Source organism: Protopterus annectens, chromosome 15.part0, assembly GCF_019279795.1.
Source record: "Protopterus annectens isolate FY-2018-M chromosome 15.part0, PAN1.0, whole genome shotgun sequence".
Classification (NCBI taxonomy): domain Eukaryota; kingdom Metazoa; phylum Chordata; order Ceratodontiformes; family Protopteridae; genus Protopterus; species Protopterus annectens.
This window is the reverse complement of record NC_056749.1, coordinates 43,699,029-43,716,660: the sequence shown is the minus strand read 5'-3', so window position 1 is coordinate 43,716,660 and position 17,632 is coordinate 43,699,029. Positions and strand designations below refer to the sequence as shown.

The following is a 17,632-nucleotide window of genomic DNA, read 5'->3' as shown; positions in this document are numbered from 1 at the left end:
GCTTTTAATTGCATACTTCAACTTTTCAGAAATACTTTGAATATATTCTTATGATTTTTTAACATTATATTATCTCATATGATTCCATCAGTTTACCAGGTTATTACATACAGGGTTCAGGTTTCTATTTGATTTAATTAATCTATTAATGTGTTCATTTCAAGTACATTAAATGTTTTTTTGTGGTTGGTTGTGTTTATCACATGACAAGCTAGTGGAGGTTTAAATCTGGTGTAATGGATAGCTATCGATGTTCTGATGAAGTTCCAATTTTCACATGGACGAATGCACATTATACGTTAATCGTGTGCTCAGATTTTATTTTTATTTTGCAATAAACTTGTGTTTCTTCATACTGGAGTTAGTTATTATCTTGGACTGATAGCTGTGCCGTTCTCGCTGGATTACTTTTTTCTGCTTTTGGTTATAGGTTTTGGAATCCATGGGCCAACATAAGAGCTTGCAATGCAAATACTCTTCTTGAGAGGTAACAGCGATCAGCAAAGCTGTCTTCCATGCAAAGAAAAAACAACTGACCAGGAAACCAAAGACCACGGCAAATGAATTCAACAATGGTAGAAACTACTCCAGTTCACAGTTGTTGTAGAAGGAAACACTCTTTTATTGGTAAAGCCACTGCAATTCACAGTTAAGCAGTTTCATCTAAACATTGACTTCATCAAAACGATGAAAACTCCTCTAAACACTGAATTTAAGAGGCGAGAGAAATAAAATCCCACCCCCAAGAAATGTCAATCAACAGGCATGCTGAGCAAAGCCTGGAAAAGTTCTTAAAAGTGTACACACACCAAAAAACACTTCCATATTAAACCAAGTAAAAATGGCCAAAAACAAATCTAGAATGTCAAAATACTACAGAAAGCCATAATAGTTGTAAATGTAGCTCAAACTATGCTGGCTTTTTAAATTCACTAGCAATGGAAATAGTCATTCAATCCAGGTGGATTTCCTGCATCTAAAGCCAGCTGCCAATACATCTCACAATGTAGAAGTCCGTTTTCCCAATCACGATGTAGAAGTCTGTTTTCCCAATCACAAACAAAGGCACCCATTTTTTGGTGTCTGTACACCTTTAAGAACTTTCCAGGGCTAGGTTCAGACTGCTTTTTGATTGACATTTCCTGGGGATGGGGTTTTACTTTTCTCAGCTCTTAAATTCAGTGTTTAGAAGAGTTTTCATGGTTCTGAAGAAGTCTGTGTTTAGACAAAAGTGTTTAACCATGAATTGCAGTGGTTTTACAAAGAAAAGGATTGTTTCTTTCTACAACAACTGTGAACTAGAGTGGTTTCTACCATTGCTGGATTCAGTTGCTGTGGTCTTTGGCTTCCTGGTCAGTTTGTTCTTTGCTTGGATTTCTGTTCCAGTTCCAGTTACTTCTCGGCTTTTTGTGGAAACCTGTCTTCCATGTTAAGAATGTCAAGTCAGACAGATAAGCTGCTTCAAATAGAGCAAGTGTAAGCTTCTCTAACAAAAAAGTAAAATACCAAAGAATTGTCACCAGTTTTCTGGAAGGCTTCCAATGCAGCACCCCTTTCAAAAACATGTTCACATGAGACTGCATCGACAGGGAGTAATCCATGGGCAGACATGCTGAAATGGTCGAAAAATGAACCTTGATAGAGAAGTAAGACAGGCCATGGGATAGTAACTCACACAACTGCAGTAAAAGTACAGAAACAGTAGTCCTGAATGGGTGCTGATCATGTTGTTGGCGCCAACTGAAAACCTTATTCCGTTTGCTAATATTTACGATTTTGTAGTAACAGCCTTCCTTGCCTCCATTATTACCCGTTGCATATCTCCAGAAAGTAGAGGCCTGAAAAGTATCAAGACCCTATCATCCACGACATCAGCTGCAATTGTTTGGGGTCAGGATGTATCAAACACCCCTGCTCTTGTGTGAGGAAATGCAGTTTGTGAGGAAGCTTGGGGTAACTGCCCTCAGCCAATTCCAAAAGAAGGAAAATCACTGACAACTGGGCCATAACAGAGACATCACAATGATATTTGCAGAGTCCTTTTGAATCTTAGGAAGTACCCTAGAACTCAGTGGAAAGAGTGGAAAAGCATACAAGAACATCCCTGCCCAGGGAAAAGAAAAGGCATATGTCTTTCAGGTCTTCTTGAAAGGAGTTGTGGAACAGAATTTTGCCAGTTGATTGTTCAGAGGGGAGGCAAAAGGTCTACCTGAGGAATTGCCAACAGACAGATCACATATTGGAAGACTCCCAATTCCATTTCCGTTTTTGAGGATCTGCCTTGGTCCTGCTCAGGTTCTCTGCCATACAATTTTGCTCTGACAGACTAAGACTCTGTAGAGAGAGACTGTGCTTTAAAGCTATATCCCATGTTAACAAGGCCAGCCTGCAAAAGAGGTGTGACCTGGTTCCTCCTTGCCTGTTTATGTATCACATCATTTTGGTATTGTCTGTAACTACTTAAAGAAGTCCAGGGGGCTGGAAGTGATTCAGAGAGTTGAGAACATTTCCAAGAACTAGCATTTCTTAGATGTTTATGTCATTTGGTCCATTTGTCTTTCCTTTCCCAGAGACCTTGCACTTTTATCCACATTGATATTGCTCCCCAAGCACAGCCCGCGGCGTCTGCTCCCCAAGCACAGCCCGCGACGTCTGCTCCCCAAGCACAGCCCGCGACGTCTGCTCCCCAAGCACAGCCCGCGACGTCTGCTCCCCAAGCACAGCCCGCGACGTCTGCTCCCCAAGCACAGCCCGCGACGTCTGCTCCCCAAGCACAGCCCGCGACGTCTGCTCCCCAAGCACAGCCTGGAGGCGACTGTCTGCTTTGCAGTAGGAGGGAAGTTTGGAGACCTGATTTCAGAGAAAACTGAGTGATTTCCCTTTTTGCATATCCCACAACTAAGAAAAACATTCAAGGTAATGAGATAAAAATGAGACACTGGCACCTTCTCTCCTACCTTTTGAAAAGAGATAAATTTAAGGAATGGAGAGCGGAATTTATTTGTATTATTAGGGAAGACAGAAACTTCTTCAGAAGGAATAGCTATCAAGTGGGATAAAAAGAAAATGGAGTTTAAAAATAGGATATAAATAAAATAGAAAGATGTCATTAAGAAGTAATATGAAGACTTAAGTATTGTAGAATAAGTGAAATCTCACAGAATAAGAAGAGGAACAATTACAGAAACCTACACAGAAAATAAGTGAATATTTGGATAGCATGCATGAGCTTAGAAAGACTGTTCTTAAACAACTTTTTTTGAGAACAACTCCAACGCACAAAACTTTTTAGCATAGTGACTTAGGCAACAGAAAGTAGAATGGGTTGTCACCAAACGTCGGGAGCCAATGACAAGAAAAATAACTAAAGACCTAGTGACACCCCGATCCCATGTGCACAAATGGGAAAAAGGGGTTGTGGTTGGATGGATCCTAGAGGTACTACAGATATTTCAGGAATTTTATGAAAATGTGAATAAAGAAGTGGAGTGTAGAAACCAAGACAGAGCACAAATAGAAAAAGTTACGGAAAACTTAATTCCACGATGATTAGAGGAAATAAGGCTGCAAAACTAATAGCTACAATAGAAGGAGAAGAACCAGAAATGGTGATGTACAATCAATCTGCAGGGAAGTCTCCAAGAAAACAGTTGATATTCCTGTGGAAATTTGAAAGTTAGTAGGAAAAAAGTGAAAGATTTGGAAGCTTTTTGTTTAACAGTATTTTAAAAAAAGAGAGAGTACCAGCATTGCAGAAGAAATGTATGGTGGCTGTATTACCCAAAGACTACAAAGAGCCTTCAGTCCCAGCCTCATATAGATCCATTTCAATTTTAAACATGATGGCAGAGTGATTATATCAATATTAGCTAAAAGAATGGCAAAGGTGTTTCCTAAATTGATAGATATGGATCAATGTGGTTTTGTGGATGGGAGGCAACATTTTGAAAAACATGAATAAAACAACAATGATGATCGAGAGGGAAGCAGAATGTGATAAAATACCACTGTTATTGGGGGGTCTTGATCCAGAAGAAAGCATTCGATAGAGTATGCTGGGATGTTATGAGTAGGGCAATGGATGCATTTGGATTCTCGGATACAATAAGGTTAATTAGGAGAATATATGAAGGAGCAAAGGCAAGAATTAAGATGGGAGGGGTCTCACTAATAACATGTGTTTGAACAGAGCAACCTGGAAGGGGGGTCCTCTTTCCCTTTGTTATATATAATTGGTAAAATCAAAACAAGTTGGCTTTATTTGTAGTTATTATTTTGTACTTGATAAATCCAGAAAAGTACATCTCAGTCTTGTGGAACATTCTGAGACAGTTTCAGGTCTTTCCCAGGTACAAAATTAATGAAGATAAAACAAAGGCTACAGCCGTAAATTGTGTACCCACTTGGTTCAGCAATATCCATATTTTGGGGATGTGATAAAGTATTTAGGAGTAAGGATTAAACGGCTTTTGTAATAACAGCTAAAGATATGTGGGAAACGACTAAACAAAAGAACACACAAAAACTGAGAAACTGGAAGCTCTTATTTATGGCAGTGGATAGTAAGATACAAACTTTGAAAATGTTTTTAGTCCCTTTAGGGGCATATTTTTTGTCAACAACAGGAAATGTAGACAATAATTAATAAAGAGGTGAAGGACTTTATCTGGGAGGGAAAGAGTTAGGATAAGTTGATCCTCCCAGTAGAATAAAGTAGTTTAGGATTACCTACTTTTTAAGATACACAGTTAAGTCTCATACACACAGCACAAGCAGAGGGTTATAATTCAAAGTGGAAAACGATAATGATGAAGCAGGGGGGGCAGGGGGGTCTGAAGAATAAGGAGATCCTTAAGAATAATAACACACAGAATATTACAACGTTGTAGAAAATATCCCAAGAACTAAGCCAACACGTGAATGGATGACTGCAAGTAGGGGGTACAAAAATAGGCAAAGGGGTTCTGGAACTTACTGAAGAAAAGTGGCAAAGGAACCAAGGTACTGGAAGCAAATAACTAGACCGGTGAACAAAAGAGTGGAATGATTCAAAGCAGAAGGTTGGACTGCACGTAAGAGATCACCTTCCCTATCAGGGACTGACAGAATACGGGCAAACAGAAAGAGACAGAGGAGTCCTAAGAGAAAGACCCACTTTGGTAGATTTGTATTTCAATCTAGAACAGAAACTACTGTTAAAAGGGGGATAATTAATACTGCATATAAAATACTGCAGGATAGCTAAAAAGGGGAGAATTAGTAGTGCGTATAAAATACTGCAGGATAGCTAAAAAGGGGATAATTAGTAGTGCATATAAAATACTGCAGGATAGCTAAAAGGGGGATAATTAGTAGTGCATATAAAATACTGCAGGATAGCTAAAAAGGGGATAATTAGTAGTGCATATAAAATACTGCAGGATAGCTAAAAAGGGGATAATTAGTAGTGCATATAAAATACTGCAGGATAGCTAAAAAGGGGATAATTAGTAGTGCATATAAAATACTGCAGGATAGCTAAAAAGGGGATAATTAGTAGTGCATATAAAATACTGCAGGATAGCTAAAAAGGGGATAATTAGTAGTGCATATAAAATACTGCAGGATAGCTAAAAGAGGGATAATTAGTAGTGCATATAAAATACTGCAGGATAGCTAAAAGGGGGAGAATTAGTAGTGCATATAAAATACTGCAGGATAGCTAAAAAGGGGATAATTAGTAGTGCGTATAAAATACTGCAGGATAGCTAAAAAGGGGATAATTAGTAGTGCATATAAAATACTGCAGGATAGCTAAAAAGGGGATAATTAGTAGTGCATATAAAATACTGCAGGATAGCTAAAAAGGGGATAATTAGTAGTGCATATAAAATACTGCAGGATAGCTAAAAAGGGGATAATTAGTAGTGCATATAAAATACTGCAGGATAGCTAAAAAGGGGATAATTAGTAGTGCATATAAAATACTGCAGGATAGCTAAAAGGGGATAATTAGTACTGCGTATAAAATACTGCAGGATAGCTAAAAAGGGGATAATTAGTAGTGCGTATAAAATACTGCAGGATAGCTAAAAAGGGGATAATTAGTAGTGCATATAAAATACTGCAGGGTAGCTAAAAAAGGGGATAATTAGTAGTGCATATAAAATACTGCAGGATAGCTAAAAAGGGGATAATTAGTAGTGCATATAAAATACTGCAGGATAGCTAAAAAGGGGATAATTAGTAGTGCATATAAAATACTGCAGGATAGCTAAAAAGGGGATAATTAGTAGTGCGTATAAAATACTGCAGGGTAGCTAAAAAATCAACAATAGCAGGTTAGGAAAGATTGGGAAGAGATACTGGAAAAGAAATTTACAAGGGCACAATGAGAATACATATGTATAGCTCCCAGACTACACAACAAAATCCAGAAGGTTTAAGATTTTTACTTGGAGGTATTTGCACATTTATTTTATACCCCAAGTACAACTTAAAGAATTTTTTCCGCAGGTAGACAGCAAATTCTGGAGATTTGAAAGGGAAGAAAGAGGTAATCTGAACATGTTTTTGGGGAATGTAATGAGTTGCCAGACTTTAAAAATTCCCTGCGGAGTACTCTGTCTGATACAGTTGGTGAGCACATCTGTAACTAAGGAAATGACTCGAGCTAGGACACAGGATCTGAGTCGCACGTCTGTAACTAAGGAAATGACTCGAGCTAGGACACAGGATCCGAGTCGCATAGACATAACAAGGACTCGTTATGTTTAATTCTGTTGGCTCCCAAAAAGCAGTTCCTAGTAAATGGAAATCAAAATCAAAACCAGCTGCATTAGAAATATTGAATATTGCAAAACAGATAAAATAACTGGAAAAAAGATCTTTAGAAAAGGGATGGAGCAAACTACATAGAAATAAATGGACTTTCTGGGAGCAATACATGAAGATGAATACTCAGGAGGAGAACGGAGATTTAAGAGAAGGCAGAATTGAGTGATTTTGTAATCTTAGACTGAAAGACAGTTATAAAGAAAGAGATAATGTGACGTTAAGGTGTGTAAATATAAAACATGTTAATATGGTTTGTTTTATTTTCTATTAATCTATGTGTCTGCATGTCTTAAGTGACATTTTGATATTTCAGATCCCATTGCATCTTTCTCAGATGGAGTCTTTCAAGAGGCATCATGGGAATTATAGACGCCATGAGACCCAAAATCCTCAGATATTCCCCCACTGTGGCAGCTCATGGAATATTTTAAATATAGATGTTTTTTTTCTTGTGAGAAAAAAAGGTCTTTGTTTAGCAGACACCACAGAAACATAATCCTGTGTGATGGAGTCAAAAAAAGACTTCTGAATGTTCTCTTGGTATCCCAGCCTCTGTAGGAGATCTCTTACCCAGGCAACAAATTACTGGATCTTGGTATCCCTAGGAGATCTCTTACCCAGGTAACAGATTACTGAAACTTTGAAAAAGACTCTGCAAAGATAATCAAGTCATCTAAAATGTTACCCTGTAGGCTGCAATGGGCTATGACATGACTTAGAAACTGTGTGTACAACCATGGAGCAGTGGACACCCCAGTGCACAAGACAGATAACTTATGGTGTGATCAAGATGCATAAAACCTTGAGAAGCACCTGAAACATGAGTGAATACGAATGTGATAATGTACATCTTTTAAATCTACGGTTACCAGAAACCTCACTGGGGAAGGAGGAGTAACAGGTTCTGAAGTGAAGTTGGGCAATATCATAAACTGTTAGGGAAAATGGACCCTGTACTGACAGCACCAGCTTCCCTGGGAATGCCACAACATTCTGGATCAGAAGGGGAACAGTTCCAGACTTCCAAGATGGCTGCATACTGAGTTACATCTTCATTCTATCTCTTCCAGTACAAAAACAGAAACTTAGCAGAGAAAGCCAGTGGAGCTAGATTTCTGGGTAAATTTCAGAAACTGGCTAGTAAGTAGACTGCCTGGATGTCAGGAAAAAAGAAATACGGAGGACCTGAAGGAAAATCATCTACAAAAGGTGACAAAACACTGACTGGGAAAAGTACTGCAGCTGTTCAGCAAAAAGCAGTGCAAGCTCCAGACATGACTTCCAGTAACCTAAAAGAAAGTATAAGGCAAATGCAAAAAAAAACAAAATGAAAAAAAACAAACATCTAGACACCAATGTGTTCCACAGAATAAGAACAGTATAATAAAGAAAACAACAAGGAGCACTCCATCATTTGAAGTATTTAATACCAAATATTGAGAAAGAGCTTTGCTCTAACGTTCTGCAGTTATGCAATATTTGGTATTAAATACTTCAATTGAAGGAGTGCTACTTGTTGTTTTCTTTATTATAAGGCAAATGCACACAAACCGGACTAAATTAAATGAAACAATGATGAAGCATACCAACTAAATTAATAAAAGGCTGGAAAAATGGAAGAAGCTTTAAACAAATATTCAGATAAGGTAATTTAACTGCAAAAGTCAGAGGTCGAAAAGAAGAAAAGGCTGGCTGAATATGAGACTGCACAAGAAGAGATGTCTCAAAAAACAGAATTAGAGGACAGAGCACACAGAGAAAACCTGAGATTTTCTGCTGTACTCGAAAAGCTGGAAGGAACAGACTGTACTAATTTTATGAAAGCAGAAATGAGCAACAGGACTGGTATTCCACAACAGGAATTGTTAATTGAAAAGGTATATTGCATGTATGCTCCAAACCTGGCTATGAGAAACCAACCTAGACCTTTAGCAATAAAAATGAAATCTTACCAGCACGAGATGATTCTGACAAAACTGTGGCAGAAGGACAAAGCACTAAAGGTGGGGGACAGCAGAGTATTTGTGGAGAATAACTACTCATTGTATACCAGGCAGAAGAGGAGTAAATATATTCCATTATTTAGGGAAGTTTGAGAAGCAGGCATGAGAGTCAAACTGCTGTACCCAGCTACTTTCAAAATATTTTCCCTGGAGGAACAAAATCATGAAGGACATGCTAAGGAAGAACTGCAAACGTATGTCCAACAAAAAGTGAGCTGTGAAACAGAAGAAGATTCTGCTTCTTGTTCTTCTTGTAATAAAGACCACAGAGAGACTGTGCAAGTGAAACCTTTTCCAGTGTTTCAATAGAAAATGCTTGAGAGAGAGGAGAAAAGCACAAGAGTTGACTGGAAGAAGCAACAGTACATCGGAAATAAAGCAGAGACATATTTTGGGAGATAAACAGGAATAGAACAAAAAAATCTGGAAATACTGGACTTTCATGGACTTTGTTAAACTTGTAGGGGACTCTAAAAACATATGCCCTACTTCATATCATTAGCGTTTGGAGAATAGAATCAATAACATGGAAAATGACATAGTATTAGAAAGCAATAATTATACTTGCAAAACATGACAGAACAAAAAAATCTGGAAAAACTGGACTTTGTTAAACTTGTAGTGGACTCTAAAGCATATACTCTACTTCATGTCATTAATGTTCAGAAAAATACTCAGGAGGGAGAAAGTCAACTGTAAATAAAACATTTTTTCTTAACAGTACTAGTTAAATAGTGCATGATTTTCTTTGCATGTTATAAAGTTTTTTTCGGTCATTTTAAGTGTAATGAGAATACTAATGTAAATTGGTGCTCCTGTGTTTTCTTTTTTTTTTCTTTTCTCCCTTCTCTCTTTCTCCTTGTTCAGTTTTAAAAATTGTAGGCATGGTATTGCAATGTAAAAACATAAAATATCTGGTTAAAAGAGCATGAAAAAGAATAGTGCGCTTTTTCTTGTTCGTGCATAGGGGAATTACTTGGTTAAGGGCATTACCTTAATCTAGTAAGAAGTTTCATGAGAAAAGTAAATGAAAAAAGAATACTGAATATTATAAAGTGTTTTTCTGGTAAACAGTTTTATATCTGGTTCTCAGACAATCTGATGAATAGAAATGTGTTGAAGAAAATGTTTTCTGAAAGCATTCACGTGTTCTCCCAGCTGAGAGACCTATAAAGATAGCACAAAACTAGACAGCACTTAATAGAACCACAGGCTATACCATGCATCTTAGCATGGATAACCTTTCTTTTAGGTTATCTTGGGTCTATTTGTGTGGCTGTGAGTTTCGAGCATTTATTTGTAGATGTACATAGTTTGCGTTATTATCACATTAATAGATTTTACAGGGGTACTGTGTGTGGGACTGGAATTTGATTTGCAACAGACCCAGAAGGGAAAATATAACAAAGGATGGTAGATTTTTAAAGAAATTTATGAAAATAGTTGGCATGGAAGATGTCAATTCAGTTCTAGGAGTTCAGAGTGAATTTACATATTATTCCCAAAGATACAAAAGCTGGGAAAGGCTACACAGAATTTACATTTTACAGGAACATGTGCATTTAATTGAAGGTCTTGATATGAACCCAATAACTATTTCAGATCATGCGCCAGTAATAATTAAAATAAAAACACAAGGTAATGAAATAAAACTGACACACTGGCACTTTCCCACCTATCTGTTGAAGAGAGGAATTTAAGGAATGGGTAGGGGAAATTATTCAGGAGCTATTAGAGAAGACTGACATTTCTTCTGAAAATATAGCTAGGGAGTGGGATAAAATTAAAGTGGAGTTTAAAAATAGGATGGCAATAAAAGAAAGGGAGATAATGTTAAAAAGTAACACAAATTACTTAGTGGGACTGACAAATGTTAAAATATTGCAAAACGGGGGAATCTCACAGAACAAGAAGAGGAGCAAACTGCAGAATGCTAAACAGATAAAGGATTATCTCAATAATATGCATGAGTTTAGAAAGATTGCTGTTAAGCAACTGTTTTTTGATAATTATAGCGCACAAAAACTTTTAGCACAATGACTTAGGCAACAGAAAGTAGAAAGGGCTGTCACCAAGCTTAGGGAGCCTATAACAAGAAAGATAAAGGATCCTGTAGAAGTATTAGAAATATTTTGGAAATTTTATGAAAGTCTGTATAAAGCAGAGAAATATGAAAATCAAGAAAAGGTACAAATGGAAATGTTTACAGAAGAATTTAATATGCCAAGGCTAGAAGGAGATGAGGCTCAATTACTAACAAGATAGGAGGAGAGGAGATAAAAATGGTGATGTATAACCAGTCTACAGGAAAGTCTCCAGGAACAGACGGCATTCCTATGGAAGTTTGGAAACTAGGAGGAAAAAATATTAAAAATCTGGAAGGCTTTGTTTAACAGTATTTTAGGAGGAGGAGAAGTACCAGCATCCTGGAAGAAAGTGGTGGTGTCTGTAATACCTAAAGAGGGTAAAGATCCATCAGATCCAGCTTTGTACAGGCCATTTTAATTCTAAAGTGTTCATGTCTACAACGGCTAAAAGAATGGGAAAGGTGATGCCAAAAGTGATATATATATATATATATATATATATATATATATATGTCAATGTGGTTTTGTGGAGGGGAAGCAAACATTTGACAACATTAACAGAACACTGATGATCCAGAGGGGAAGCAGAATGTAAGAAAATACCACTGTTGGCAATGGGTCTTTATGCAGAGAAAGTATTTGGCAGAGTAAACTGGGACTTTATGAGTACAGCAATGGAAGCATTTGCATTCCTTGATAAAATTATAATGTTGACTAGGAAGTTATATGAGGGATCAGAGATGAAAATTAAAGTGGGGGTTATCTCTGATAATATCCACTTGAGCAGAGGAACCAGGCAGGGTGTCTTTCTCCCCTTTGTTGTTTGTATTACATCTATAACCACTGGCAAAGCAAATAAGGGACTCAGAAATTCAAGGATATAATGGGTATGGTAGTCAAGAAAAGCTGGCTTTTTGCAAATGAGAATATGTTATACCCAACAAAACCAGAAAGGGATATTACAGTGATGTGGGACATATTGAGAGAATTCCCTCTCTTTTCAGCATACAAAATTAATGAATTTAAAACAAAGGTAATGACAGTAAATTATGTAACCACATATGAATGGGTTCAGTGATATACATTTTTATGGAGACATGATAAAACAAAGTATTTAGGAGTATGGATTAAAAATGATTCTGGTGTGGCAACTAAAGATATGTGGGAAGACACTAAACAAAAGAGAACACAAAAACTGAGAAATTGGAAGCTCTGTTATATGGCTATGGATAGTAAGATATGAGCAGTTAAAATGTTTTTGTCCCATTAGTCTTACACAAAGATCAGGCATGTTTTTATCAACCAGAGAAGATGTGGATAGCAAATAATAAACAGCTGAAGCATTTTGTCTGGGAGGGGAAGATGGCAAGAGTCAAGTGGAATAAACGGATTCTTCCAGTAAAACAGGGCGGATTGGAGTAACTTGATTTGAAGGGGGATTTCAGAATAACACAGTTAAGTCTCCTATACTTAGCACAGGCAAAAAACGAATTCAAAGTGGAAAGAGATGATGATGAAATGGGGGCAGGGGAGCTCAGGAAACAAGGAGAGACTGGGATTTTGGACACAGAACTTTAAGGAGAATAACAATAATTATACAGAATATTATATTCGTAAAGTAGCAGAAAGTACTCAAAGAACTAAGCCAACACGGGAATGGAGAAAGGAGATTCTGCCCATAGGGATGACTGCAATTACAAATACAGGCAATAGGCAAGAGGGGCTGAAATTTATTGGAGAAAACTAGCAAAGGAAGGTATTTTTATACCCGAAGCAAACTTCAAAGAAGTTTTTCTCAGGTAGACAGCAGATGTTGGAGGTGTGATGGGGAAGAAAGAGGTAACTGTGAACATAATTTCTGGGAGTGTAATGAGTTGCAGACTTTAAAGGTTCCCTACAGACTACCCTGTCAGAGAACAGAAGAGCAAACTGGTGTAACTAAGAAAACGATTTTTGAGCTACGATACAGAATTGGAATTATCTAGACATAGTAAGGCCTTGCTGAGTCTAATTATGGTAGCTGCCAAAAAAGCAATTACTACGAAATGGAAATCAAAGTCTAAACAAACTGTACTAGAAGTAGTGAAAATATTAACAAAGTTAAAACGACCAGAAGTGGGATCTTCAGAAAATGGTAGGGAGCAAATTACATGGGAAAAAATGGGAAATGTGGGATCAATAGATGCAGAAGAGGAATGAGGTTTAAACAAAAGCAGGATTTGAATGAGGTAAGGAACAACGACCGGCTATATTAAAAGTGATGCATAATGTTTGCAGCTACAGTTGTGTCAATCTGGTTTGTAATGTATAAAGTTTACAACTGAGATTGTGTTGGCATGGTTTATTTTCATTTATATAAATGTAAGATTGTTAAATTATCATATATACCATAGGCAAATATAGTTTCGTTTAAAAAAAGGCAAGCCAGGAATTGAGCAATTTATGTAATGTTGGATTGACAATAACTGTACAAATGCATGTATGTCATGTATATTGTTTAACTGTGAACATGTTAACATGTTTTTATTTTCTTGCTCATGGTTGCTCATGTCTTACCTGATAATTCAATAAACTACAATACATGATGAATTCTGCACACTGTGCCTGGCTGGACATTTACCTAGACTGGTGGGGAATGGATTTAGAAACAGCACCTAATAATGTTATCCAGCACAACATTAGTTAAAACAGTGTCTTTTTTTTAACAGGCCATCTCCTATGTACTTAATACTTCTAACATGTTTAGACATTTAAATTAAAAAAAAATCACTGTAAAAGCAGTGTAGTACTGAAAGCACCTGGGATTTACCAGATTGCAAGTAGATGTTCTCCATGTCCAATACCACTGATCCATTTAACACTCATACCCAAATTAGTGTTTTTAGCAGATAAAAACCTGGACCACCCATCACCACCATACAAAATAAATACAATAATCCAGTAAAGGAAATATCTGACTGTGCTGTCTTCAACACTACTCATTAAAGGAAACTTTATCTAAAGTCTTTTAGTTTTGTTTTGATATGTGGTCCTCAACAGATCTCGGAATTAGATTTTACAACTTAAATGTGATAGTAAGATAAATATAGGTACAGAAGTAATTACAGTACACAAAAATCTCCAGTCACAGCAAAGATAGGAATCACTAAACATACAAGATGCAAAGTTTACATCAAAGTAAATCTTCTACTGACTTTACTGAACTCTTTGCCCAGGTGATGCTTGCTGTGGTAAGAAGTTCAGAAGGGTGGAAGCCCCAGATGTTCCTACAAAAGCTGAGAGATATAATCCACACAGGATGTCAGGAATTCCTCAGGTTTTCCTTCCAGTAGGCAGTGCCTGGGCCACGTCTGCGTCCAAACCTGCTCCTCTGACAGCTGTAGCGGCTGCATTCGGAGATACTACTCACTCTATCAATGATACAGAGCCCGTCTGCAGTGCAAATGAACCATACTTCTGCCATCTCACCCTTTTCATCACCATCCACAGCTCATACTTTCATTAAAAAATGTCAAAATACTCAGTCTAAAAAATGTCCCAACAGTAACAAGCCAAGAGGAGGTCTACTCATTTTATATATCCCCTTAAGAATCCTGCTAAAAGATTCCACCAAACTCAACATGCTCCAACTGTTGGAATATCCTCTTTGACCTTCCAAGCAACAACAGACACCTTAACACCAAAGTAACACTGTTGCAGGAATACTGCCTCAGCATAAATACCCCCCCCCAAAAAAAAAAATACAGTGGTTCTGAATAGTTTTGGACCCTGGCTTGTGTTGTTTTGCCTGAGCATTAAGCAGTTTGGAACTGGGGCGACTGTGAGACAGTGAGGCCAGCAAAACAAGTGAACTGTAAAAAAATAAAGGGGTCCTTGCAGTGATGCAATCGCACGTTTCTATGTGTGTGGGTGGGGACATTATATTCTAGGGAATTTGGGGAGACAATGCACATTAAAAACAGATTAAGTTTCTTAATAAGTAATCTTATGTGATGTGGGTCATATATCACTATGTTACTCTCATTTGCAGAGCTTTGGCTACCCCTCCAGCCTCTAATGGTACCCCCACGGTTTGAGTTAATTTTATGTACGTGCTTTGTCATCACTGGTGTGTGTGTTTGCTTATTTACACACACTGTCCCGGCGCTTTGTTTCACACCGTGACAGCAGTGCAGACGCGTTGGTACACGCACCGCGGTACCGGTGGGTCTATCAAGGGGAGGGGAGTCACGAATGTGCTGGAATAAATAGGACGTCATTTGGGGGGCTTCACTGCTATTCTCCGAAACAGACAGGAGCGACAGATCATCATGTTCTGAAATGCTGTAGGTATGTGCACACACACACACACACACACACACACACACACACACACACCCTAGTGAGAATGTCCGGACACGTCCATCATCGTCCCTCCTTTTATACCAGCCTGTCATGCTAGTAACTGCTACAAAATGCAACAATGTAGCCAGAAATTCCTGCGCTGAAGTCATGCCCTTATACGGGTGGGTGGGTGTGCTTGAGCTGCAGCCGATTAAACGTTAAGGAAATGAACCTTTAACGCCACCAAGGAGCTGCTCATGCACTTTCATCCGTGAGCCCTCGACCCGTAAGCCTAAAAGTTCTGGGCTCTTACTGTAGTACGGAGAGAGCCCATGCACGGCGCCTTACCGGAACCAAGCACAGAAGGGGTAGTCCCACAACTCATCGGGGCAACGGGATCCGTTCCAAATTCCCTTCCCGGTGGCAGTGCTGCTCAGCCTCAACATCTCATGGGAACGATGACAGGAACCATTTGGTTTTTGCACGCAATGACAGCTACCCTGGGCTGCAGGGTACAAGCTGCAGAGCCCTGCCTGCAGCCCTACTGCACAGAGAGGTTTGTCCTGCCATTGTTGTTAGTGAATAAAGCATCTCCTGCAAGCAAGCAAGCAGCCCCCACACACACACACACACACACACACACACCCACACACCTCTTGCATCGGACCCCAACAGCTGCCACGCTTCAGTGCGTTAGGAAGCCCAGACCGTATACTAGGCTCAATAAGCAGAAGCCACAACTGCGGCCAGTTCATTGTTTAAAGTCCGGTACCTCTGCACACCACAAACCGTAACTCACTACAGCTCCTGGTTAACCCCGGCCGGTCCTTACCATCTCATTGTAGGCGTCCTTGCTGAGGCGGGGGGTCAGTTTAATGGTTCCCATGAAGACAAAGAAAAGTCCAAGGGCTACAGACAGAGCCAGAACAGTGACGGTCCGAGGGGAAGCCATGATAAAGACCAACCTGGACGTAAAGGAAATCCTGATTGGAACAAACCTAGAGCGCCGGGGGAGGCCGCCAGTGTGGAGATGATACCATCCACCCACCGATGTACGGGGGAAGCTGCCAGCCGCACGGCAAACTGGCTCCCTCCGGGTCCCAAAGCCTTTCTTACCCTGTCCTTTAAACATCGGGGCAGACAACCAAAGTATTAATAGAGCTGAATGAATTTGATTACCGATCCATTAATTATTGTCCTCCTGATCAGGCAGGCAGTATTTGTAGTGACTCGTTTGATTATTAATCCACTAATAAGCCTGCACTCAGCGTCCCCTTTCTGTCCTTTGCACTTCAGCACACTAAAAGACCACAATATACAGCACAGGACCAGTCTTACCTCCAGTGGAACTTTAGGCAAAAGGATCGGTGCCCTGGGGCCCACCATTGTCCACTAAGGTTGCCACCTTTTCAAATGCTCAAAGTGGGACATTTTTGGTACAAACATCAGATTTTGCAGAGTGAAACATATCCACTGCCAGTAGAAAGGACAGAACTTCACATTTTTGCCTAAATAAAAGCTTATTCTTGTAGCATTTTAGTTGCTTATTCTATTTCTTATAACATTTAGGTGTTTCAGGGACAGAAAAACTGTTTTATGCAACTATTACATAAAATATAGGAATTATTTTTGTCCTAAACTCTCAGGACATTTGCCGTATTTTCAATTTTTTTGCAGTACACAACTGCCCAAAGAGGGACTGTCCCCCGCAAAGTGGGACAGGTGGTAACCCTATTGTCCACTGGTCACGCTGCACCTTCTCTCCCCCCACACATACATTTTCTTCTATATTCTGTCCTTCCCACACCTAATAAATATGTATTTTTCTTTTTTTTTCACAGATCTTTATACTTCAGTTCTTCTCTCCATCCTTTCAACACACACCCTAACTGGACAAGACTGCACTGTAATAATTGTGAAGGGATTAAATAAGTTATTCTAGGGGTTGGGGGCTATTAGGCCCCCAGAACTCATTAGGTTCTAGATAACCTGTGGTGCATTTTAGACCTTTTGATCCAGTTTTCCTACATTGGTTCAGTACATACTAAATGGCCAAAACTACACTGTAATAATATGGAGGAAATAACTGATATAAGCCACGGTTCTGGTGGTTATAGATTCATAGGTTGGTACTAGGCTATCAGCCCTAGGGCCTGTACAAGCCTAGCCATAACAATTCCCTGGATATTTTTTCCCACAATATTTACTTCTCTCTGGACCCCTGTCTAGCAAGGCGACTGACATGATCCCCGGGGTGAATTTCCTATCTCCCATCCAATCATCAAGGTTCCTTTTGAAGAGGGCCAAGGAGGTGCTCTGCTTGACATGTATGGGCAGTCTATTCCAGAGTATGGGGAGTCTCTGGGTCAGGAACCTATCCTTCCAGCATGTTTTGTTCATTGT

At 38.9% G+C, this 17,632-nt stretch overlaps 1 protein-coding gene across 1 annotated transcript in view; it reads right to left on the bottom strand.

The window, feature by feature from the left end:
* TMEM35A (transmembrane protein 35A) overlaps positions 1-16,302 on the bottom strand; it is a 133,747-nt gene extending 117,445 nt beyond the window's left edge. The window contains exon 1 of the mRNA XM_044057648.1: positions 16,062-16,302. Coding sequence (XP_043913583.1) covers positions 16,062-16,181 — 120 coding nt within the window. The 5' untranslated portion in view covers positions 16,182-16,302. The remainder of the gene's footprint in view (positions 1-16,061) is intronic.
* Positions 16,303-17,632: the final 1,330 nt, after the last annotated feature.